This window comes from Lissotriton vulgaris, chromosome 7 (genome assembly GCF_964263255.1).
Source record: "Lissotriton vulgaris chromosome 7, aLisVul1.2, whole genome shotgun sequence".
NCBI classification, from domain to species: domain Eukaryota; kingdom Metazoa; phylum Chordata; class Amphibia; order Caudata; family Salamandridae; genus Lissotriton; species Lissotriton vulgaris.
The window spans coordinates 1728979127-1729004754 of record NC_141695.1 but is presented as its reverse complement, the minus strand read 5'-3'; the positions used below and the strand labels follow the sequence as shown (position 1 = coordinate 1729004754).

The 25628-nt window shown below is 43.9% G+C and overlaps 1 protein-coding gene across 1 annotated transcript in view; it reads left to right on the top strand.

Moving 5' to 3' along the window:
- LOC147706476 (alpha-2-macroglobulin-like protein 1) overlaps positions 1 to 25628 on the top strand; it is a 312029-nt gene that overhangs the window by 211266 nt on the left and 75135 nt on the right. Inside the window, exons 28-31 of the mRNA XM_086929615.1 lie at positions 1320 to 1394; positions 2153 to 2315; positions 11589 to 11800; positions 12400 to 12615. Coding sequence (XP_086785741.1) covers positions 1320 to 1394; positions 2153 to 2315; positions 11589 to 11800; positions 12400 to 12615 — 666 coding nt within the window. The remainder of the gene's footprint in view (positions 1 to 1319; positions 1395 to 2152; positions 2316 to 11588; positions 11801 to 12399; positions 12616 to 25628) is intronic.

Below are 25628 nucleotides of genomic sequence, written 5' to 3'. Positions count from 1 at the left end.
CCTGCCCGTGAGCAGCCACCAACCGGAGGCCCCTTATCCCCCATTGAATAACATTGGGCCTCAGCAATCTGCACCCGGCCGCCCTAGTGCAACTGAGAGTGCTTTGAGAGTGCATCCTTTATCCTGGGGGAACCCTTGTTCTAACCCCAGAAACTCAACCCCAAAGACCAAGCACTTACCTGTTAACAGATAACATTCATCTCAATAGGAATACATTGACTGTTTTCCCTTGAAAAATGTTCAGTGTGGAGTTGAATTGTATGAAAACATGAAAAACTACAACTGTTTAAAACTGATTTTACTTACCTTTTCTCTAGGAAATGTCCCAGTATGATATCTAGGCATATCATACTGAGTTGAAAAAGTAACTTAAAAAGTAATCTGAAAAGTAATTTCGACATTTTAAACGTACCTGTATTTCAATCAATTGCATTTGCCGGGCTTGGCTTGTTTCTAGAAATAAAATAACTTAATATTTTGATACAAACAAAATTGGTCTGAGTTAAATCTTTGAGTGTGTGACATACTTTACTGATTGAGTGAGTACAACAAATGCTTAACACTACCCTCTGATAAAGCCTTACTGCTCTCCCACACTACCATAAATAGAGAGTAAGGTGCTATCTACTTTTACCTCTGCCTACCTTTGGGGTTCCACTGGACTCTGTGCACACTATACCTCATTTTGCTATAGTATATACAGAGCCAGCTTCCTACAATACACCTTCTGCAGTAGTATTCCACCCTTTGACCAATCCACATCAACTCATACTCCTTCTGTAGTGGTTGTCAACTATATGACCAATCCACAGCAGCACATACACCTTCTTCAGTGGTATTCCACTCTATGGCCAATCCACAGGAGCCACATACTCCTTCTTCAGTGGTATTCCACGCTATGGCCAATCCATATCAGCACATACACCTTCTGCAGTGGTATTTTACTCTATGACCAGTCCACAGCAACGCATACACCTTCTGCAGATGTATTTCACTCTATGATCAGTCTGCATCAGCGCATACACCTTCTGCAGTGGTAATTCACTCTATGATCAATCCACATTAGCGCATACTCCTTCTGCAGTGGTATTCCATGATCAGTCTACATCAGCTCATACTCCTCCTGCAGTGGTAGTCCACTCTATGGCCAATCCACATTAGCACATACTCCTTCTGTAGTGGTATTTAAACTCTATGATCACTCCACAGGAGCACATACACCTTTTGCAGTGGTATTCCTCCTTCTTCGGGGTCACAGGTCATTTCCTTTGAATGAAGCTGGCACTCACCCATCCTTCTTTCCTCTCTCTGTTTCAAAGGGTGGGGCTGATGATGATGTCTCTCTCGCAGCCTACATCACCTCTGCCCTCCTAGAAGTTGGATGGCCGCCGCAGGTGAGTATAATGAGCTGCTGCACATAAAAGTGCATACCTTATGTCTTGATTCTGTGTAGTTCCTCTCTTACCTCACTCTGCTCTTTCTACCCTTTACTTTTGATTCTATATTCCCTTTTTTGACTTGTCCCCCTTCAAACTGCTTTTCTGTGTCTCCCTGTTGGTTCTCTCCTGTGTACTTCCCTCAAACACACCTGTCAATTTAATGTTTTAGCTGCCTGTTCTCCAATCACTTCCTTTCTTCTCTTGCTACCTCTCCTTCCTCTTCTTCCCTCCCTCTTTCCACCCTCTTCCCATTATCTTCCTCCTACTTCTCCCTTTCCTTCCTTTTGTTTCCTTGTTTTTGTCACCTCCTACCACCATCCTTCCTCTCACTTTTCTCCCTTCTCCTCGCTCTTGCTGCCTCCACTTCTCTATCCATTTCAGTCTTACCTTGCCCTGAATTTCCACTTCTTGTCACTCCCTTTAGTTCTTTCTTCATCCTTACCTCCCCCTCTAATTTCATTGCTTTCTTTTTCCCCGGATCCTTTTCTTTCTCCACTGTCCTGTGACGTTTGTTCCCTCCTACAAATTTTACTTGCTCCCTCTTTTAATCTCACCCTCAGTCACCCATTTTCTTTCAGTGTTGCTCCCTCCCTCTGCTTCTTTCTTCTTACCCCTTACCTCTTTCTTCCTACCATTCCCTCTTTCCTTGCCCCCCCACCTGCCCCTCCTCCCTTAGATGGAACCCTACCTCACACTCACTCTCCCTCTAATAGGACCCGGTGATGGAGGAAGCATTGGAGTGCCTGAGGAGAAAACTCAAAGACCATGTCAGCACCTACACCCTGGCACTTCTCTTCTACACCTTCACTCTGGCAGGCGACTGCAAAACCCGGAACAACCTTGCCGAAGAACTCGAGGAACGGGCTATTAAATCAGGTACCTGACCCTTCAATCTTACCTTTGCTAGCCCTTACTGTCCCAGGAGCATTCTGCTATGCACTCCCCACACTCTCTCTTTCCTCTGCTAAGGCAAGCCAGGGGGATAACTCTCCTGTTCTAGAAATCTCTTGACACCTCTGGTCTAGGAGCACATCTTGCAAGTGTTTCTACTCTAGTGCAAGGGTTCCCTCCTAGGGTCTCAGCCAGAGGGTTGTGAATGGCCCACACACTACTGTGTTGCTCACACATGATAAGGCACCAGTAAAGAAAGGAACTGTTGGACAACCAACAATTGTACCCCCACCTCTCAGTTTTCCTGACTCGGTTAGAAGTTGAATCACTGCATAGTTTCCCATGGTGGAACCTCACTTGGCACTGCTGTAGAAAATAGTAAACATTATTTACCACGCATGCAAGACAACGCATGCCATTAGAACCTGGTTGTTACAATGACCACGTTGTTACATCGCATACCATTACAATGCAAGTCAGAACAACGACTTTCATTAGGGGGCAGAAGGTGTTGGATTTAAAATCCAACACCTTCCCTACTGTTGCCCAGACTGGAGTTGGAATAGTACATTATACTATCCACTACGATTTTAATGCTCATATTTACCCAAGAACCCCTAGCTGTAAAAGAGGAGAAGAACTGCTTGACCATTTAGCCTCACGTGATTTAGTTAACGCTATGGAAATGGCAAATATTACTGGGTCTGAAGTTCCTGTGGCAACCTATGTAGGGCGAGGATGTTCAACCACAATAGACTATGTATTCATATCCTCTCTTTTAGGAGACCTTTTATTAAAGGCTAAGGTTGTCAACGTTCCCTATAGTGATCACTACCCGATTTTAATTAGCCTTAAATCCATCAAAAGACAGGGGAACAAGAGAGAAATTGGGGCACAAAACTTAGCGGCATCCACGGACAAACTCAGGGTGGTCTGGAGGGGAGTTGATAACAAGGGAGTCTTAACGCGCACCATTCAAAAGCACCCCCAACTAGTGTCAGTCTGCCTATCCACCGACAGTCCCGAACATGCTATCATCGAGGCCTTTACGGGCCTTTGTAAGGCTATAAAAAAGGAGATCTCTAAACCAGCCCGAGCCACAAACCATACATAACCGAGGTGGTTCGACTCCTTATGTTCTAAAGCCAACCGGGAACTAAGGGCTGCCCTCACAGCGGTCCCACAAGATCAGTCTGCTGTGAGGAGATTGAGGGCTAGTTATAAGCATACTCTCAAAATAAGATCAGAAGAGTTACTAAGAGATCACTGGGACTCTCTCGTGCGTTTTGCGTCTCTGAGGGATGTCACTGGGTTCTGGAGCGAAGTCAAGAGTTTAAGATCACTAGGAACAAATATCACCTCCATAAATTGCAATATCCCAGGGGATGTGTGGGTGGATCACTTTTTGAAAATATATGAGGCCCCACCTAACCCCACGGGTATTGCCCCTCCATTAATCACACTGAATATTACTTTAATGGAGGTGGAAGACGCCATTTCAGAAAGCGCTGGGAACAAAGCCCCTGACCCTGATTGTCTATCCATCGACCAAATTAAATCAGGACCTGATTTTTGGGCGCCATTCCTGTGTAACATCTTTAACCATCTATCCCACACTTCACCCCCAGCTACTTGGTCAAATAGTACTATCGTGCCTATCTTTAAAAAAGGCAACAGATCGTCCCTGCCTGTTATCGTCCGATATCTTTAATAGACAACACCTTGAAGATTCTAGGTAGGGTCCTTTTTAACAGGATTAGAGCTTGGGCAGAAGATAATTCCATCCTACACCCATGTCAGCTAGGCTTCAGAAGCCACGTGGGTACTGTGGAGCAATGCCTAAACTTAAATCTATTAATGGCAAAGTACACTATTGCAAAAAAATCCCCCCTTTATTTAAGTTTTATGGATTTAAGTTCTGCTTTTGATTTTGTTAACCGCTCCCGTTTATGGTCAGTTCTGTTGAATTATGGTTCAGACGAATCTTTGGTTTACTTTCTGGCCCACCTGCATAGTGATTTGAGAGCACGTGTCTGCTTAAATACCCTCTGTGAAGTCTCCAGCGATATTTTTATTGGCAGGGGGGTCAGACAGGGCTGCGTCCGGGCCCCCCTGATTTTTATTTTGTACATTAATGAATTAAGCAGCTTTGTGTGTAAACTAACAACTGATGTCCCGCAAGTCAATGGTAGACCACTTCCCGCCTTTCTTTACGCGGATGACGCGGTCCTTATGGCCCGCACAAGTAATGCACTGCGAATTTTAATTTCTGGGTTTGTTACGTATATGGCAGACCTTGGTCTCTGCACAAATTTTAACAAATCATTTATAATGTGCCTCGGCCCAAAAAAACATAAGATCAATCAAATTTTGACAGGGAATAATGTTTTAAAAAGCACGAGCACTTTCCCATATCTAGGCCTGTTGTTCGCTGACTCTGGCTCATGGCAACCCCATGTTGCCCTGGGGAGAAATAAATTGGACAAAGCTATAAACTCTGTAACCTCTCTTCGCCAACCCCTACACGCTGAGGTTATCACATCATTGTTACAAATTTATAAGACTCCATGCTTACCTACAGGAACCTACGGCGCTGAAGTGTGGGGTTACACGAATTGCACCAATATAAAGACGGTGGAGAATAGGTTCTGTAGAAAGATTTTGGGGGGGGTCATTTCAGCCCCAACCTTTGTGTGCCACCGAGAACTGAGCCTTAAGTATACAGAGGATTTTATAAGATCTAGACCCGCTCTGTTCTGGTTGAAAATATGGATGAATCCAGCTGTGTCACTGACCCGTGACATCATTATGGATTGTCTAAAATGTGAGCGGGCCAGTCACATACCATGGCTTGGGGCGGTGGAAAAAAGTCTAGCGAGTGTGGAGCAGGGTCATTTATTTACATCCCCCCACACAATAGACCGCATACACAAGAATTTAGTAAAAAAGGCTCTGTATAATCTCTATAACAGCGAGAGGGAAAAGAAAGAGCTTGTGAAACCGGCCACTATAAGGTATATAACCCTTTTGGCATCCAGTGACAGGCCTCATGACCGGCCCCGAGGCTACCTGTGTAGAAAGATGAGTAAATGGAACAGGAGCCTGCTGTTTCGGTTCAGGGATGGGAGCATCAAAAACCTACTATGCTTCCCAATAGTCTTTAATAGAAACTTAGAAAATCTAAACTGTCCCTGTAACCATGGCGAGAAACAAAGCCTTTCACATTTTATGCTTTTTTGTGGCTTTTATGTAAAATACACTAAACATTTTTTAATGCTATATTTTCGTAAGACTGCCCAGTTGGATTTTAACTTAGCCCTTGGTGATCTACTGAGGTTGAGCTCTGATGAAGTAATTTTTAGAGTCAGTTGTTTTGTAGGCAGGAAGAAAGCAACAATGCCCACCCACTTGCTGCAACAGTGTCAGGTGGAACTTCTTTTTATTTGTCAGACAGAAACCCCCACTTTGAGATTTATGTTTCAAAAACAAAAAAATGCTAACCAGTCATCAAATATATCATGTGTCAGTTGGCAATGCACAATTTTGCAATACGTGCTCTTGTCACATCTCCAGGAGAACTTTCATTGAAATAGCCCCAGCAGAGATCGCCACATAGGGCAGGGGGTCACAGTGGGGCCAAGTGGAGTCAGTGCCTCTCTCACTGTCATTGCAGGAGCCCTACTTACTAAATTAGTCTGTGGCATGAAGCTGATCATTCTTCATTCAACATTGTTGCAATTCATAGAAACTATCCAAACTGAAATAAAGTTGAGTAAGACTACCTGGAGTAGCTGCAGGACCCGGCAAGATTGGGAAGGATGACCTTGTTGCAGGTTGCACCTCAATTACCTATTAGCATCAATTACATATCTTGAAGATAAGGCTGCAAATGGGCGAACCATGGCCATGATTCTCTCTCTCTCAGTCCAAGATTCCTAGGGGCATATTTCCAAGGCATTGTACCACCGGAGCGTCACGTTTTCCGACACTCCGGAGGTTAAGTGCCCTGCTCCATATTAACAAGGCAGTGCTAAGCCACCTTGTGTAAATATGGCCCTCATCGCTGCAGTTTGTTGCAGCAAAGGGGTGTGCAATGGATGTTCCTGTGGCCATTCCCACTCAGCATCCATTGCTTTTTCATGCTTCCCCAGATTTACAAGGATCTGTAAATCTGAGGCAACACCAAAATGTCTTTGAAAAGAAGGTGTTAGAGTGGCGCAAGAAGGAGAAATATATTGTCTTTCTCCTCGTTTTTTGCTCTTTATTTCTTCAACACGCATAGAAGGAGCAAAACACCAATGAATAATGGTTTTGTGCAGGAAGGTGTCACTACCTGCACAAACACAATCAACACTGCGCTTGGACTCACAATTTTATCTCACAAAAATATCCTGGAGAAATGTTAGCACTTTTTTCCTACCCACCCAGGCTTTTGCTTGTTGGTAATGGGAATAATGTGTGGTTCTTAAGTGTGGTAAAATTACAGCCACATGTTTTTCCACATTCCTCCAGGCAAAACTCAAAACGGGGTGGTAAAACTGCACGTGCAAAAGCCACTATGGCCGTGATTAGAGGCTTAGAGCAAAATTTGAATCCTTGTGTAAACTGGTAAGTGCACAGGGATAGAAGTATGACTTCTCTGATAGTAGTCACACCCTTACAGTTTTCTCAAGGTTTAGAATCTTCAAATGCAAAACCATCCCATCCAGAACAGTGCTTAATTTGTCAAAAACAATATGTGCCAGGGCTCTTGTTAGGAGGCCACGGAAGCGTGCACAACACATTGTCACTGCCAGTGCTGCCAAAGATAGTAACAACACAACTACTAACATCACACTCCTACAATTGTGGCAATTCAGACTATTTCAGGTCCCAAAGAATGGCTTGGGCGGCAGGTAATAGTCATTTTACTGTATATTGAATTAATAATTAACTGTTGTTGTGGTCATCGCTAAATTTACCAGACAGTGGCATCTTGGGGCAGACTGTCACGAGCACCAGTGTTGACAATGAATTGCCATACCAAGCACCGGAAGCCACCGGCTCAAATTAAGCACTGATCCAGAATCTCCATGAGATCTTGGGAACCAAGAAGACGAGTGAAAGCTGATTCCTATTTCTTCTGCAGGAACTGGAATATTTATCCTTTTCAACAAGAGGGGCTGTACTGCCAATGATCAGCAATGTGGCCTCTTAGTTAGATTCATTCCTGAGTCAGGAGGAAGACTGACAAATTTGATGAATTTGATCTGATAAACTGACTTGATTATCAGTAGAATCCTCACATCTTATGTAGATTCCTGCCATGTCATCAGCAAAGGATGGTCACACTAACTGATGTGTAACTCATAGCTATCCAGTGCACAGTAATGGTTTCTGTTATTTATTTGACAAGCCTTTTTTCACCTCTGCTCCTAATGTTCACCCAAATAATTTCCTTTGAAGTTACTGCACTTATAAGGAGTTTGAATCTTTCTTGAATGACATAAAAAGTACTGGATTGACCTTCTTAAGTGAAGAGGAATGTTTATTTCCTTGAAGAGCTTGTGGGTTTAGTCTTTCAGCTCAGCACCAAGCAAGCACATTCTCTCAAACAATGCACTGAGAGTTGTAGGATTGTGTGTTGAATCTGTATACTGGTCTTTCAAAAATAGATTTTGTCTTGCCAGGACTTCATTTGTAGAAAACATAAGTCCCAGGGCCCTAGTCATGACACCACTACAGCCTGCCCCACCCATTGCCCCCACTTACACTCCCTACATGCTCGGCAATTCTGACTATTCCATGCTCCCAAAGCTGAAAGAATGGCTTGTACAGCAGGTATTAGTCATTTTAATGCATATTCAATTAATATAAACTGTTGTTGTGCTCATCTCTAAATTAGGCAAACAGCACCACCATGTGGCAGACTGTCATCAGTCTTGGAGCTGACAATTAAAAGCCAGTTCCAAGCACTGGAATCCACAGGCTCAAATTAAGCACTGTCCCTGCTTTTATACACACACCATTGTTCAAAGCTGAAGTGCTAATAATTTGAAAAGAGGTGTTGGGCAAAGGTTTATTTGCCTCTCCATACCTTCCAAGGAGGCTTATTGGTCAGTGCACCCCTCAGTAACTTTAAATACTTGTTTAAAGTCAGATATCAATGATAGGGATGTTTAAACCCCATAAATCAAATACACACAAAAGAGTCCTAAGGAGGCTTAGTGACCATCAGGGGGCGACTCCCCTCTTATCAAACATGGCAACACAAAAAAGCACCCCTGGTCTAGAGTGAGAAAAGAGGAGTGTGGGGGAATCGCTTTTAAAGGGCGGTTTCCCTCGCCCACCCGTGGGTGGCATGCTTCATCATTGGGTAACCTCCTCGTACTGCGAACCTAGTCGTAGTGCGGGCTACAACCCCATCTCTGAGAGGAAGGAGCTCAGGGATGTTTTGTTGATGTGGTAAAGAGGTAACCTTCAGATAAGCCGGGTGTGGAGGTAGTGTGGATAGGAACGTGCAAGTGAATGAAAAACTAACTACCTGGTATGTCAGAACAAGCTTTAATGTGACACCCAGGGCTCAGGATTAAAAATGTATGTGCTATGGCAAGAAGATTCAACCTGTCATGATCTCTAGCTGGTCAACATGTTTCAGCCGTAAAGCCCTCCACAGAGGTGATGAGCTTTCTTCAGAACCACATGGAAGTGCAAAGACCACACATACCCAATCTAGTTAGTGGTTAGAATGGATACGACCAACTAGTGGGTTCATGAACCAACCAAGAGGTCAGCTGGTCATCGTTGTCCCTGAAAAGAGACAAGTGTTACAGAAATAATGGTTAATACATTCTACACGCACTCCTTGAATTAAGTGCCACATGCATACATGTCAGTGTAAACGTGGCTGCACGAAAAATATTGAAAATTAGTTGTGATGCTTACCCGCTTAGTCAGGTGAGCTAGTAGCACTTTACCCTCGGCGCAGGCACTCGAGGTGGAGGCCAAATTCTATAGTAGGAGGGGGGACAAAAAGGTTGTCAGTAGCATGCAGTCATTCAAATACACAGATATACAGCTGCTTAGGTGTTGAATGTGTATGTTGAGTGGAGCATGTTGAGAGCAGCTGGAGAGCAGAGCATGCCACACACTCAAAGTCCTGGCTCTAACCAACCTAAATTGGGGTGGCTCTTGCAGGGCAGAAATAGGATAAGTTGCAATATTTTGGCCCTCGATATTTTGGTCACTATATTCTTGTAACTAGATAATCAGTGTACAGGAACCCAGACTACAAACCAACTTAATAATGGTATTGGTAAAGCAGATATTCACCCAGTGGTGATTTATCTTCACCGATTATTGTGAAGTAACACAGTACTTACACTATCACCCTCAGCATGATGGAAGGCTGAGTGGACCCGGAGGAACTGAAACCTGTAATTGTCCACTGAGCCCTCAGACCCAGAGTGTATATGAGATATTCCTTTCAAAGGGGTTCCTCTTCCGTATTTCTTTCAGGTACTACCACACAATTATAGTGTGGTAAAGTGAGGTCTGCTTATCAGTGTGACCCTAGTGCCCCTGAGCACTTCAGACCAGAGTGTAGTTCTCACCCCTGCCATTGCAAAGAGAAGGCACACCTCTTTTAGGTAAGTACATGATACTTTTGTGAACCTATAATCTGAGCTGGGTCCCTCACAAGGGCCCTCCATGGAGCTAAGTGTTGTTTATTCTCGAAACACTCTCTTCACCCTTTGCAGAGTTGACTCACAATATTAGAGTCTCTAGATTTGCAAGATACATTTCCTGGGATATATAACCAAAACATAAGCAAGCAATATAGTGATTTAGTATTAACATCTATAGTCACCTGTAATAAAGAAATGATGCAGCTGCTCAACTGTAATAAAGGATTCCAGTTGAGTTGTAAAATCATCCTGCCCTCCTGCCTCGTGTCAGGGCCAGCATTCAGGTTGAAAGGCAGGTCACTGAGAATAATTACAACAGGTATTTAATCAAGTAAATGATAATTGGCTTTTCCTTCTCCTGTTTTTTAAAATTAACACTTATCATCAGAGAAGAGATATTTACGGGAGCATGTATATTGTTTGCATGGTAAGGTCATTCCAGAAAAGATAGAATCACGCTGCATATTTCTACAAACTCAACAGCCTTCCTTTAGTATGACTTATATTAACTGATTCTAATATCTTTTTACAGCACGTTACTAGCTGCTTTTTGATGTCTTTAATTTTGCACTACAGATTCTACTTTTATTATGTATGTCTCAAACATCCTATCTATATCACATGAAGAAGCAAGACACCATCTGTCTAAGAGACATTTCATCGAAGAGGATGTCCTGTAAAACCTGTTGATATGATAAAACAGAGAGAATAACCCAAAGCCTCACCCAGAATAAAACAAGACACAGGGAAACATATCTGCAATACAATCCACTCAGCACTTATCTTCCAACTCTCAGTTTCCATTCTGGTCTGAAATCTGCAAACATCCTGAATCAAAATGGATGACCTGTTCCCAATCCAAAATGGACGCTTCCACATCAGCATGATTGCTCACTAATAAATATTGCCTGCAAAGTTTACATAGCTAAATAAACATCCATTATTGTGACCTACCTCATGACAAGGGGTTCAGTAAATTTATTGAAACGTCATTGCGTTACTGCAGCTGACATTTTGAATAGGCAACATGAATCAACACGTAGCAAGATAATGCCCAAGCATCACTATACCATTAGAAGCAACTGTACTCAAGGGTGCAGCATGTTCACGCAGCAATTAAAAATAGGAGCATCATTAACCTACGCTGCATCTCTTAAAGGCGCTATACGGTGAATGATGTCACAAAAGAATCTCAAAACCAAGGCTGACATCAAACAATGCCTGTTGCTGGTGATTTTTAGAGATCCAGGACTGGGTAAACACCTGCCTTTTTTCTGTTGTACACTGGGTGACAACTTAACAAGATGTTTTAAACAAGGGGGCTTATCTTGAATTCCAATCACTGATGGAGGGAACTAATGGATCTGGATTGATTGACCATAGAGTCAACCACCTGGTTGAGAAGGGATGGGGTGCGTAGGAAGAGTTTCTAACGCCAACCAACCAGAAGGCACTCATCTCATTATTACGAAGGTCTCTTTTATTCTCTTATATGCATTACAAGTTGGTGTGGCAGATGACATGCTTAGTGACTGGCACAATGGTGGAGGTTTTGAATAACACATGCCTGGCTTCTTGCTCTGTGACACAGGTGGACAGACACACTGGACAAGCACCTCTGGGGGCCACTCTGATGACGTCCGGAGCCACACTGTGTCAGCCGATGTCGAGAACACAGCCTACGTCTTACTGGGGTACCTCTCCATTGAATACAGGTCGCAGATTGACATCGACAAAGCGGCGGCCATCATGAGCTGGCTCTCCAGCAAGCAGAACATCTATGGGGGCTTTTCCTCCACACAGGTAACATTCGCCTGCTACCTCTCCCAGCAAGAGGGGGCATGTTTGCAGGCCAGCACCGTACTGGCACTGAAACTATGGATGAATGGTAGCCAGTGAGTTCCTGAGTGTATAGATCATCACTGTACATGAAAGTGATGCCTGTTGGCTGCACATGCTTTGAAAAGCAGTAACTAGACCCTTGTGATCACTCACATGTGTCTCAAACAGGTGTGATGAGAGCCCAAACTGCAACCATGCTGTGAGATTGATTGTGAATTGCAGTTAATGCAGAGTGCACCCTTGCACTGGAACAAACGGCTGTAAAAGTAGTAGTGAGTGTCTCAAACACGCGTGTAGTTGTGATACAAGCAGTGCAAGAATCTGTGCACCAGTCGAAAAATATATAATTTTAAGGAGTTTAGGCAAAGATAATGCATGCATTAGACATTAGTCTTGAAATGGTCCAAATACTGTGTAATGTGGGGCTGAGCTTTAGCGAAGGTGGAATGTGAAAGCAATGATTTGGTTGTTGAACAAACCCCACGAGCAGTGTGTGAATTGTGCTTACAGGTCTGTAAACTTTCAGAGCTGTTGTGAATCAATTCTCCCCTTGACTGCAGGACACAGTTGTGGCACTCCAAGCCATGGCCAAGTATGCTGCCCAGATGCGCCGATACAAATCTGAGGTGACTCTGAACATCAGAGGACCGAACTATTTCTTTCGACCGTTTGCAGTGAATGATGGAAACTCTTTACGGGTACAGCAAACGGCCTTGAAGGAGATCCCAGGGATGTACAGAGTGTCCGCTGAGGGCAACGGGTGTGCGTTTGTGCAGGTAAGTGATGCCTGGGGAGGCCCAATGAAATTGTCCCAAATCTTACCATGCCAAGGAAATGTTTTCACACAGTACTGAGATTCCATACTCCATCCAACTGGAGGCCTCTGCAACTAAACTCTTTTTTGTCATCTCTTACAAATTAAGCACTTTGTATATCCATATGTTTATGTTTATGTTTTTTTGCGATTTTTATAGCGCACAACTACCCGGAGGTGTCTCGGCGCTCAGTATACAGAACAATAGCTATGGCAGAAATTTAACGTGAGAAAAGCCAGGTTTTTAGTTTCTTCCTAAAGCTAATGAGTGTAGGGGCCGTTTTGATGTGAAGGGGGAGTGTGTTCCAGAGTTTAGCTGTAGAAATCGTGAATCATCTGTCACCCCAGTTGGCTCTTTTAGTTCGTGGGACTTTGAGTAGATGGGCAGAGGAAGAGCGAAGCGTTCTTGAATTGTCAAGCGGGCGGAGGGCGTCTTTAAGAAACTGTGGGCCTAAATTGTTGATGGATTTGTAGGCGATGCATAGTGCCTTAAATTTTGGACGGCTCCTGACTGGGAGCCAGTGCAGTTGTCGCATATAAGGGGAGATCGAGGAGAACTTAGGGATGCCCAGTAGGATTCTGGCTGAGGCATTCTGAACTAGCTGCAGCCTGTTAAGAACATTTTTCTGGGCGTTCAGAAGAAGGGCATTGCAGTAGTCTGTTTTGGCAAAGACCAAAGTGCTGATTAGGGTTTTGCCAGCTGAAGTGGGAAGATAGGGTAGAAGTTTTTTGATCCTTTTTAGGAAAAAAAAGGATGAGGAAACCACAGAGTTGACATGATGATGGAAGGACATTTTATTGTCAAACGTAACTCCCAGGTTACGAACCTTAGTAACAGGTACTGGTGGGGATCCCATCTTAGTTGGCCACCATTGGGGGGACCAAGTAGGTTCCAGTTTCCCGAATGTCATCACCTCTGTTTTGTCAGAGTTTAGTTTAAGACAGTTTGATGACATCCAGGAACTGATTGCCAGCATTCCTTCTTGAAAGTTGGCAGCAACTGATGCACCATCGTTGTGCACCGATAGCACCAATTGAGTGTCGTCGGCGTTGGTCGTCAGGGCAATGCCGTAAGTTTTTATCACCCTCGCTAAGTCCGCAACATAAATATTAAACAGTGTCGGACTTAGCGAGGATCCCTGTAGGACTCCGCAGGGAAGGGTGAAGGTACGGGAGGTGAAATGGCCCATTTTTACTGTCTGTGAGCGGTCCGTTAAGAAGGAGGCAAGGAGCTCTTTGGCCTTGTTGTGAATGCCTATTGCTGAGACACGGTCGATCAGGGTGGCATGATCGACCGCGTCAAAGGCTGCGGAGAGATCTAGTAGTATCAATACTGCCGCTCCTCCTTTGTCCAATGTCATCCTTATTTCATCTGCCGCTTTTAGTAAAGCAGTTTCGGTTCCGTGACCCTGTCTAAACCCGAATTGGGTTTCATCCAGTAGGTTGTTTTTATCTATGAATTTAGAAAGTTGTATATTCATAGTTTTCTCGAATAATTTTGCAGGAAAAGGGAGACATGCAATGGGTCGATAGCTGGCTGGGAGAAGGGGATCAAGGGTGTTTTTTTTTAGAAGTGGCTTAATGATAGCCTCTTTTCAAACTGAGGGATATAAGCCAGTGCTGAACATAGCATTGCAGATGTTCGTCAATGCGGGGGAAATGGCTTCTGGGATGAGATTGAGGATGGCAGGGGGACAAGGATCTAAGGGTGATCCTGATTTTGTGCTAGAAATTAAGTGTCTGATTTGTTCCTCAGTGGCTGCTTCAAAATTCGAGAAGATAGGGGTATTAATGGGCAGCCGTTGGTTGGTGGTGGTAGTGGGGACAGAGTGGGTGAAGGCTGAGAAAATAGAGGTAACCTTGTCTTCAAGGAACTCAGCAACAGAGTTACAGAGGGATTGTGAGACGTCAGGACGAGGGGTAGGGGGATTAGAAAGTTGAGTAACTACCTGAAACAGTTGTCTTGCTGAGTTTTTTGCCTGATTGATTTGGGAGGTGTAGTAATCGGTCTTTGCAGAGATAATAAGATTCTTATATTTGGAGAGGGCGCTTTTGTATGGGATTTTATCTGTAGGGCTGTAATAGCGGCGCCAGTATCTTTCCAGATTTCTGCAATGTTGTCTCTGAAGACAAAGGGAATCTGTGAACCAAGGGGCCAAGGGGAGCTTTCTACTGCGATGGGAGGTTTTTAAGGGTGCTAGCGCATAACAAACCAAATTTAGGCTGTTGAGATGGTGGAGGCTAGTAACGGATCCTGTTCAGTAGTGATGATGCTGTCAGACAACATAGAAGCAAGAAGAGAAGTGTCGATGTTTTTCCATTCTCTGAAGGAGATAGGAGAAGATGATACGGTAGAAGGAGGAATGGATTTAAGTTTAATGGAAAAGCAAACTGCTGAGTGATCCGTCCAGATAAGAGGGATCACCTCTGAGACCACAATGTGTGGATTACTAGTGAATATACCATCAAGGGTATGTCCGGCTTTATGGGTAGGCTGGTTGACAGTTTACTGGAGGCCGGCTGCTAATAGATCGTTAATTAGCGCCGAGGTATCGGGGTCACAAGTGGATTCAAGGTGGAAATTAAAGTCTCCCAATATGGTGAAGTGAGGAGCTACAGCTGTGACCTCGATTAAGTTATTAAGATTGCTGAGGAACTTAGATCTAGACACGGGCGGGCGGTAGAGTAAAATACCTATGAATGATTGATTGTCAGAGAGGCAGATGGAAAAGGACAAGGCCTCACAATCATAGTGTTTAAGCTCAGTAATTTTAACTTTGAGATAGTTCCTGTAAATTATGACTATCAATCCCCCCTTTCTTTTCATTCTGTCTAGTCTGTGTACGCAGTAATTTTCAGGGGTGGCTGTTTTAAAATCCGGGCCGGAAGAGTCATCACCCCAAGTCTCGGTAATAAAAAGGAGATCTAGATCAGGCGACTCAATGAATTCTGAAATTTCAGTTTTATGTTTAGGAACAGAGCGTGCGTTAATAAGTGCAGCTAAGACCTGGAAGGGGGGATTGGCCAGGAGGGTAGGAGTAGTGCAAGTTGGGCACTTATAAGGACCTACCATAGGGTTGGTATGTAGCAAATACGGTATGGAATGTGGCAGGGTTGCCAAAGACCTAAGATTTAGGAGTTGGTCGGGGGTGTATTTCAGCGAAATCGGCGTTTGAGCGATGCATGGCTCGGTAGGGTCAAGGGGGGTAGCCCATGGCCCGGCCTCAGCAGCGGAAGCGCAGACGAGCTTGCCTTAAGCGCGCCTTCGGCGCGCATTTGTCGCGCCCGCTGCGCTTCCGCTGGATGTACATAATTTATGGGAGTGGAAAGGGTGTGGGAGGGGCGTGGCCAGCGCGAGTGGGCGTGTCTGATGGGTCGGGAATGGCGGCAAGAAACAACAAACACTCATCCGCTGCAGCGTTTATTCGGCTGTGCGAGGGTGCTTCAGCTTGCAGCGTTATGTGCCCAAGAGATAGGTAAATCTAAAAACACAGTATCACAGATACATTTTTTAAAAGTTTCACTATCTAGGCTCCCGGCTTTTTGCCTCAGGAGGATTCTGTAAGAGTGGCGCTTGCAGTCAGCGCGCGTTTAAATGGCCTGGCGCAGGGGGCGTGGCCAGCGCGAGTGGGCCTGTCTGATGGGTCGGGAATGGCGGCAAGAAACAACAAACACTCATCCGCTGCAGCGTTTATTCGGCTGTGCGAGGGTGCTTCAGCTTGCAGCGTTATGTGCCCAAGAGATAGGTAAATCTAAAAACACAGTATCACAGATAAATTTTTTTAAAGTTTCACTATCTAGGCTCCCGGCTTTTTGCCTCAGGAGGATTCTGTAAGAGTGGCGCTTGCAGTCAGCGCGCGTTTAAATGGCCTGGCGCAGGGGGCGTGGCCAGCGCGAGTGGGCCTGTCTGATGGGTCGGGAATGGCGGCAAGAAACAACAAACACTCACCCGCTGCAGCGTTTATTTGGCTGTGCGAGGGTGCTTCAGCTTGCAGGGTTATGTGCCCAAGAGATAGGTAAATCTAAAAACACAGTATCACAGATACATTTTTTTTAAAGTTTCACTATCTAGGCTCCCAGCTTTTAGCCTCAGGAGGATTCTGTAAGAGTGGCGCTTGCAGTCAGCGCGCGTTTAAATGGCCTGGCGCAGGGGGCGTGGCCAGCGCGAGTGGGCGTGTCTGATGGGTCGGGAATGGCAGCAAGAAACAACAAACACTCACCTGCTGCAGCGTTTATTCGGCTGTGCGAGGGTGCTTCAGCTTGCAGCGTTATGTGCCCACGAGATAGGTAAATCTAAAAACACAGTATCACAGATAAAAATTTTTAAAGTTTCACTACCTAGGCTCCCGGCTTTTCGCCTCAGGAGGATTCTGTAAGAGTGGCGCTTGCAGTCAGCGCGTGTTTAAATGGCCTGGCGCAGGGGGCGTGGCCAGCGCAAGTGGGTGGGTCTGATGGGTCGGGAATGGCGGCAAGAAACAACAAACACTCACCCGCTGCAGCGTTTATTCGGCTGTGCGAGAATGCTTCAGCTTTCAGCGTTATGTGCCCAGGAGATAGGTAAATCTAAATTGCTTGGGATGGCACTGCTTGGTGCCACCGCTGAAGTCTCTTCTTGGGGTATGTGAGGGAGGTACAGATGGGCAGGGTGTGAGTTCCCTGTGCCTCAAGTATCTGGAGGTACGGCTTGGATGCTCTTACAGACAGTCATCAAGACACCAGCTTCTGGGCTACCTTGGCAAAGGTTAACACTCGCAGGCCCTGGGAAGACTCAGGCGGTTTAGACCTGATGCATCCCAACTCTAAATGAATCGAAGGAACTGCAAGGAAGCCAAGTCAAGAGCACCAGGGATCATCAACCTTAGAGCTTTCATTCCACCAAACTTTAAATGGAGCCTTGAGTCATTCCCTAGAGGAGCTCATCTCATTGGCGTGAGCTCTTCTGGTGGCCAAAGATGCTGCCTGGTAGACACTCCAGACTGCATTCCAGGACACATGTGGCGCAGCCCACATTTCCAACCAACAGTTGTCTGGAAGCTGGAGATGAGATCTGCCGATGAGGACAGTGAAGGTTTTATTAGGTTCAGCCTAAAGACAGTCTTGGTTGTCTCCAAAACCTTTTTTTCCCCAAACAAATCATAATAAAAATACATAAATATTGGGGCCCTTTAAATCAACCCTCTTTATCCACTGAGATGCTCAAATGTACTCAGAGTATGCTCCCTGCAAGACAGCACACGGAATGAAACAATGAGTCAGACCACTTTCAACTATAGGATGCTTCACCTTGAGAGAAAACATTTTGCATTTTTTTTCTTTCAAAAATAAACAATATACAGGTTATACTTTTACTCCACTTCTGACAAGACCCCCCCACCCCCGGCACCAGCTCGCAGTATTTGTTTACAATCATTTAGTCTTATATTTTCAAACAATAAGAGGGAATACGTTTAAAGGTATTAGGTACAAAAGAAAAAGCAAAATGAGAAGCAAACATTTTCTAATGCCAAACTACTACATAACTTCAAAGGGAATACAATAAAAAATATATTTTTTAGCATACAGCTTAATTCAGCTTTGTGTACCCTCTGCCCATTTCTCTAGCTGTTCCCAGAGCAAGAGGCCCTTCTTCCTGGCCTTTTTCCCTTTTTTTGCATAAATTGCCTTTTCCAGTTTATAAGTCGCCTGTAGTCTGGCCTGCCACTGTGTGAATGAGGGCGGGTTGGGGTCTTTCCAGTATGTTGCAATGCAGATTCTATAAATAGTCATAGCTACAAAGATAAATGGTCTCCCTGGTCTTGTGTTGCCATCACACCCTAACAGTAATTCGGCCGGGGTAAGTTGTATCCTTTGCTCTAAAACCGTCCCTACAAATAATTGAATTTGCTGAATAAGTGGATTTAGTTTAATACAGGTGGCAAACATATGCGTCTGATCTGCTGTATAGGGCATACAGTCCCCGCCCCATTCCCCCATTTAGCTATCCTGCCCAGTGTAATGTATAAGAAGAAAGCCGTTTTATAAAACTGTGCCGGCAGTTTTGTGGAAAGTAGAAATTTTTGGGACCGATCATGAGCATGTGTGGAAATGTTTGGCTCGATATTCAGTTTTGTTTGCCACTTTAGTCCAATCCTTTCCAAATCATCCGGCATTTTATCATTAAAACTGGTGTAGATGGTTCCTATCCTTGGCGGATTACTAGAGCTCAGTCTATCCATAATGACATTTTTGTTAAATCCAGCTGGTCCACCAGTCTTGTCTTCCAGAAAGCTTTTAATCGCATAATATTGAAATGATTGGCTCTCGTCTATCTGAAACCTTGTTTTAATGTCCTGAAAGGTCCGAACCCCTTCCTGATTAATCAGATCACCCAATTTGGCAACCCCCGCGTTGTACCATTTATTAAGATATGATCCTTTAAAAATGGCGGGAAGTGTAGCATTATTTTTGATTGGAGTAGAGTAATTTAGTCTGCCTAGTCCTACCAGTTTTCGTACTTTAGTAAAAACTCGGTAGATATTTAAAACCGCACCCGCTTGAAATAACCAAATTCGAGTTGTCTCCATGGTATTCCTCGAGCATTCCCTCCAATTAAAGATATGTAGGGAGATGGAAGATCTGAGGCGGACTGTATGTCGTCATCGACCAGTAGCCAAGGACTATTCTGCAAAGCCACCGCCCAATAATAGAGTTTAAGATTTGGTAACGCCCACCCCCCTCTTTCATTTGGTAAAGATAACCATTTGTAAGACCTTCTTATATTAGAGTAAGACCATATGAACTGGCTAAAAATTTGGTCAAATAGATAGAGGATAGCATCACTGAATTCCAGAGGGATAGTTCTAAGAAAGTATAGTAATTTTGGGAAGTAGGTCATCTTTACTACGTTGCTTCGGCCGACTATCGTTAGGTGTAAATTATCGATTCTTTTTAATGCTTTTTTGGTATCCTTAGCAAGTGGGTTCAGGTTATTGCCCACTATTTCGTCTAGATTTGCAGTGATGCTTACCCCCAAACACTTGGCTTTTGTAACTACTAGGGGGCTGGACCAGCTTATGTTTTCATTTATAATTACCTGGGTTTTTGCTCTGTTTAATAAATAACCTGATATCTCTCCAAATTTATGTGTGTAAAGTTCCAGGGCTCTGATGGACTTATCGGGATCTGGTGTAATTATCACCAGATTGTCAGCGTATGCCAGGATTTTTGTCTCTACTCCTTGTCTGACATCCGGCCTAATCTCTGGGTTTGCTAAAACTTTTATAATAAGTGGGTTTATGTACAGTGCAAACAGTAGGGGGGAGCATGGGCATCCTTGCCGGGTACCCCGTGTGATGGTAATTGGGTTGGTCAAATTTCCATTAATCAAGATTTGGGCCCTGGGTTTTTGGTATAATGCCTGGATTGCCTGTATCATAATCGGCCCAAAGCCTGATCTTTTTAGAATCTCCCACAAGAATAACCAGGAGACCCGATCGAATGCTTTCTCAGCATCTAATAGTATTAAAGCAATCGGGTCCCCTGTTACCTTTGCTGCATCCATTAGCATAATTGCCCTCCTAACATGTTCTGTGGTTCCTTTGTTTGGGATAAACCCATGCTGCCAGTTAGTGACCAATTTCTGAATGTTTTGTCAGATCCTATTGGCTAATAGTTTGGAAAATATTTTTGAGTCGGTGTTAATTAGAGTGATTGTTCTATAAGAGGCCATTTCTAGAGGTGATTTTTCCTTTTTAGCAAAAATTATAATTTTTGCTAGTGACCAAGAGGCTGGTGGTAATGTGCCTCCAAATATTGACCCTACTACTGCAAAGAATATGTCCTTTATCTGATTTTCAAAGATTTTATAGAATTCAGCGGGGATGGAGTCAAGGCTGGCCGCCTTTCCATCTGGAAGGCCTTTAATGGCGTTGTGTATCTCCTCCCAGGAGGGGGGGATTTCTAGCTGCTCTTGCTCAACTGAATTTAATTTGGGTGTGTCTAAAGAATCAAAATAGCCTGTAACATTCAGGTTCCGATCTCCTATTGGCCTTACATCCTCCTCAGTATATAGTTTACTATAATAGTCTTTGAAAGCCTTAAGTATTTCAGTGGGATCCTTAGTTTGCCCCCCGTGTCTGTCTTAATTTCCGCTATTGTGTTTAAAGTTGTTTGTTGTCTAATTGTTAGTGCCAATTGATGTCCAATATGTTCCCCACATTCATACAGTTTCCCATTGGTAGCTGCCCATTTGGACGCCATTCTTTCAGCAAAAATTGAGGCAATCTTGGCTTTTATAACAGCGACTGCGTGTTGGATTTCATCGACCATCTCTCCTGCTTTTATTGCCTGCATTAGCTTTGTTTCTTCTAGCCCTAATTTCTCCTGTAGTTCTTGAACCTGTTTCTTCTCAGCTTTATTTTTCCTTACAGAAAAGCGTAGAGTCTCCCCTCTGACCCCAGCCTTGAAAGTGTCCCAAACCACCTTTAGGGGTGCGGAGTCTTCGTTTATCTCCAAGAACTCCTCTATCCATTTCTTCATGTGTATCTGATATTTGGTATCGTATAACAGTGCTTTCTCAAATGACCAGGTTGTGCTCTTATTTTCAGTTTTTAGGCCATCCAGGTGTAGTATCAGAGGATTGTGGTCTGACATAAATCTTGGTATTAGGTCTACGCTAGAAGAGCTAATCAGTGATGAAGAGATAAAGAAATAATCTATTCTTGTGAGTTTTAAATGAGGAGCTGAGAAAAAAGTGAACCCTTCCTGATTAGTTCTTAGCTCAGACCAAACATCCCGCAAACCATGAGTCTCTATTAAATTCAGTAGTGATTGAAACACCCTTGGCTTCCTTCCCGAATATCTCCAGTCCTTGTTCAATCTCCAGCCCACGGGTAGGTTTAAGTTCAGATCCCCGCACAATATTATGGGTGTTTGCCAGTGGGCTAGCTCCCCTGTTAACCAATCTAAGACCCCTGATTCGTCTAAATTACTACCATATATTGAGCATAATGTAAACTTGCAGTTTAAGTCAAGAGTGCATCCTACAATAGCCCATCTGCCATAAGAGTCTGTTTTTACTCTATCCACCGGCACTTTAAGTCTGTGACTAGCGAGTATTGCTACTCCTTTTATTTTGACCCCCTGTGTGGTGGCTGCTACTACCTTATAACCCAGTGAGGAAAAAAGATGCTTCTGTGTCCCCATCACATTCGTTTCCTGGAGGCATATCAAATCCGGACCAAGTGAGCGTAGGCCCTGTGCCACCTTCTGTCTTTTAGCTTGATCATTTAAGCCACATATATTGCTAGTCAGAATTTTAATTTTGCATAACTGTGTCATCTTATCTTAATAGTTCTTTCAGTCCCTATAAGATCTTGCCAAGTTCTTTCAGTCCCTATAAGATCTTGCCAATTCTTGATCCCCTTATCTGCCCTTTGCTTGTGTAAGACTTTCTTGAAATGTATTTTATAACATGATGCCTCCTGTTTATTTGCACCCTCCATGTCTTTTGTACCCTTTGTGTCATTAGTGCCCTTGGTGTCCCTGTTTCTTTCCCTTAAGTTTCTCTTGGGTGCCCCCCACCCCCTCCCTGATTGAGCAGTCGAGGTGACTCGTTTTGATGGTGCTCATGAGTGAGGCCCAGCCACCCAGCCATTCTTAAATGACAAGTATTCTAAATGTGAAATCCCAGGTTATACTTAGAAGTACCCATTAGAAAACGCCCCATGTGCTAATGTCTTATCTTATCTTAGTCATATAGTCATAGGGTTTTCAGTTCAGTTTTTCCATCTTCTATCTTTAACTTCTTTTAGAAATTCTTCGGCCTTGATTTCAGATAGAAAGACCCTCGTTTTACCCTCAATGATTACTTTTAATCTGGCAGGATTCATTAAATAGACCTGGGCATTTAATTGCTGGAACGGGGTGATCAATTGCTGTAATCTCCATCTGCGCTCCACCGTTGCATGGCAGAAATCCGGTTTAGCAAAAAATTTGACCCTGTTAGCTTCTTTCTGTGCATTGGGTCTTGCCTTGTCATAGACGAATTGTCTCAAAAGAAAGATTCCGAACAATACAAGGAAGACCCTAGGTTTGTCATTAAGGTTGCCTTCGCTCCTTTTATTCTTCAAGTTGAAGGGGAACCTGTGCGCTCGTTGTACTTCTATGTCCCAGTTCCAGGCAGTTTCTGAGGGAAACGCAGCTTGTAGAAGCTTTACTATGTAGCCTCTAGGGTCCTTCCCCTCAACTCCCTCCAGAATTCCTAGAAGTCGCAGGTTATTATGGCGTTGCCGATTTACTTGGTCCTCCAGCTTAGTCATTATGTCTACCTGGCATGCCTCGTGTGAGGTCCTTTGTTCCTTTGCTTCTGCGGCCTCCCCTTCTAAAATCTCAGTCCTGGTTTCAAACATAGTTAGCCTATCACCAATATCTGTGCAGGCCTTATTAAGTTTTCTCATCCCGCTTTGAAGTTTTTTGGAAGCAGTCTTAGCGGTCAGATTGTCAGCCCGTACCTCTTCCTGGAATGCCTTGATTGAGTTTAGTATCGATACCAAAGTAGGATTTTTACTATCCCCTGTGCTTCCGGCGTCATCTTTCTGGGGTGAGATGGTATTGGATGCATTAGATGCGCTGGAGGCTCTGTGGTCATTACTAGGAACATGTGAGCTCGGTGAAATATGATGAACTAACTTAAGCTGGTTTCGTTTGCGCCTGAAATGTCTTTTCCTTACTACCGTGTCGGGCTCAGGAGCTTTATTTGGGAGGCTTTCTTCTTCTTCCTCAGACCCATTATCCTCTGACTGCCCTTCTGCGGATGATGTTTCCGCTCTGCATGAAAACATTTTGCTTGTGCACATGTACACATTCACCTGAAAAAAAGGCCTTTCAAAGTCAGAAATTTCAGACACTTGTATTTCTCATGGCCTGTAGCTATGTATGGTAAGGTTTTGTTATTTCAGTAGAAATCCGGTTATGCATTGACATCTGTAATATTAACTATTTATCCTGTAGAAAAACAAGCACAAATCATTAAAATAACAAAAGTGTGTATGAAAATGTATTTGAAGCCATACCCACTCAGCTGTGTAAACAGAATTTGTAGCACTTGCATCTATTCAAGAGGGACATTTTATAACCACATGAGATACAGCAGATCACTGAAATAATTACTAAGCTTTTTCATATAATTTGAGAGGAACTTCTAGTAACAACTTGAGGTGCCACAACTTTGTGAAACATTCTTGAGGATTTCACATCCGACTTGGGAGGAACCTCTGGTAACGACTTGATGTACTGTAGGTTTCAAAAAGTTGTACCACACTCAATACAAATCTATAGTAGAATACACACATATACATAGTTATGCATGTATATGTGTGCATGTGTTTTAATTATAAGCCAACTTTGGCATATTCCCCCTATAGAAAGCAAGCACAATTCACTAGAGCAGCAAAATGGTATATATAAATTGATATGTTGAAGCCGGACCCTTAGCTTTGCGAAGGTTGTGTATAGCAATTGCATCTGATTTGCTAGAGACTTCTGTGAAGACTTAAAGCAGTCGGAACTGATTCGAGAGTGGCTTCTAGGAGCGACTCGAGGTACTGCGGCTTTGTGAAGGACTTTTTAAGCAGTTGCTTCCGGCCGAGGTGAATTTAGTAGAGTCTTGAAGGTCTGCAGCCTAATGAATGACTTCAAGCTGTTGCTTATGACCTGAGAGGGACATCTAGTAATGCAAAAGGTCAGACCTATTGACATTCCCAATGCTTGTTTCCTATGCCCTATGGCTGTTGCCTTGTGGATGCTTAGGAGAGCCTGTCCTCTAAGCTTGCCTTCTGGTGATGGAAGCCAAGCTCAATGCTCTCTGTGAAGATAGTTTGATCATCTGATGCTTTTTATCACCAGGAACCTGAAGAAGAGCCAGTGGTAGAGTGTTCTACGCTAGATGCGTCGCCTAACAGAGAGTTGTCTGTTCCCGGTCCATCAGCCTAGTTTGCGTGCGCTGCCTCAGTTTTCATTTCTACATGAAGCGGGAGAATCAAACTTTCAATATAAAATTAACTTTCATTTATTTTCACTAAGCAGGTGGAAATATTGGCAGATCTCTCTCACACCAGTGTTGCTCTATTTCTTTTTTGTAGAATGTTGGTCAATTCCAGCAGCAGAGATCATCCTACCAGGTCTTCTGAAGAGTCTCAAATTTCCTCTGATTGCTGGTGGGAGCTGGGCTTTGGGTAGCAATGCCTTCCGCAGCTCATGTCCTGGCCACAAATGCCAGGTTTCTGTACACACCGTAACTGGATACACATGGGAACACTGTAAAATGAGGTCTTAGAATGTGAGCTACAGTCAGTGCCACTGGAATTATGCGAATGTGCGGTTGCAGAGATTTTCGCATCATTGTAGTTTTGCCGCATTTTCCATATTAGCCATCATTTGCCGCATAATCTGCAGATTTTAACCTAAATCAATTTGTTTCTAGCTCAAACGGTTCAAAAGTTAGTAAAAATGCAGCGACATGCGTTGATGCACAGTGGAAGGTCCTTTGCAAAGGGTGACTGGTCTCCTTTCTGTAATGTATTGCTATATTTGGGTGTTAAACTCATACTAGTGAGGTACAAATAATGCCCTGATAGTGTTTAACAAGCTTAGAAATGACAAAATAATGTCACAAAATGTGACGCATAATGCCACATAATTTTCCTTTTCTTGCTGAATAATTCACTCAACCCTACCACATAATTTGACCCTCCCCTGCCACATAATTCTAGTGGCCCTGGTGATAGTACAGCACTCTGATCCAGTGATTGGCTTCTCTGTAAGTTGTCTGCATAGCCCTATCCAGTCTTGTAGGACTGCAATTGCATATTTCTACTGAAAGAGGGCAGCAGAGTGAAGCAACGGTGCACATGGGCTCCATGTCTATTGAGGGAGCTGCTGTTTACATGGGCATGGTGTAGGTTTGGGCTGTTCAAGCTGACGTCGAGGTGATGCTCA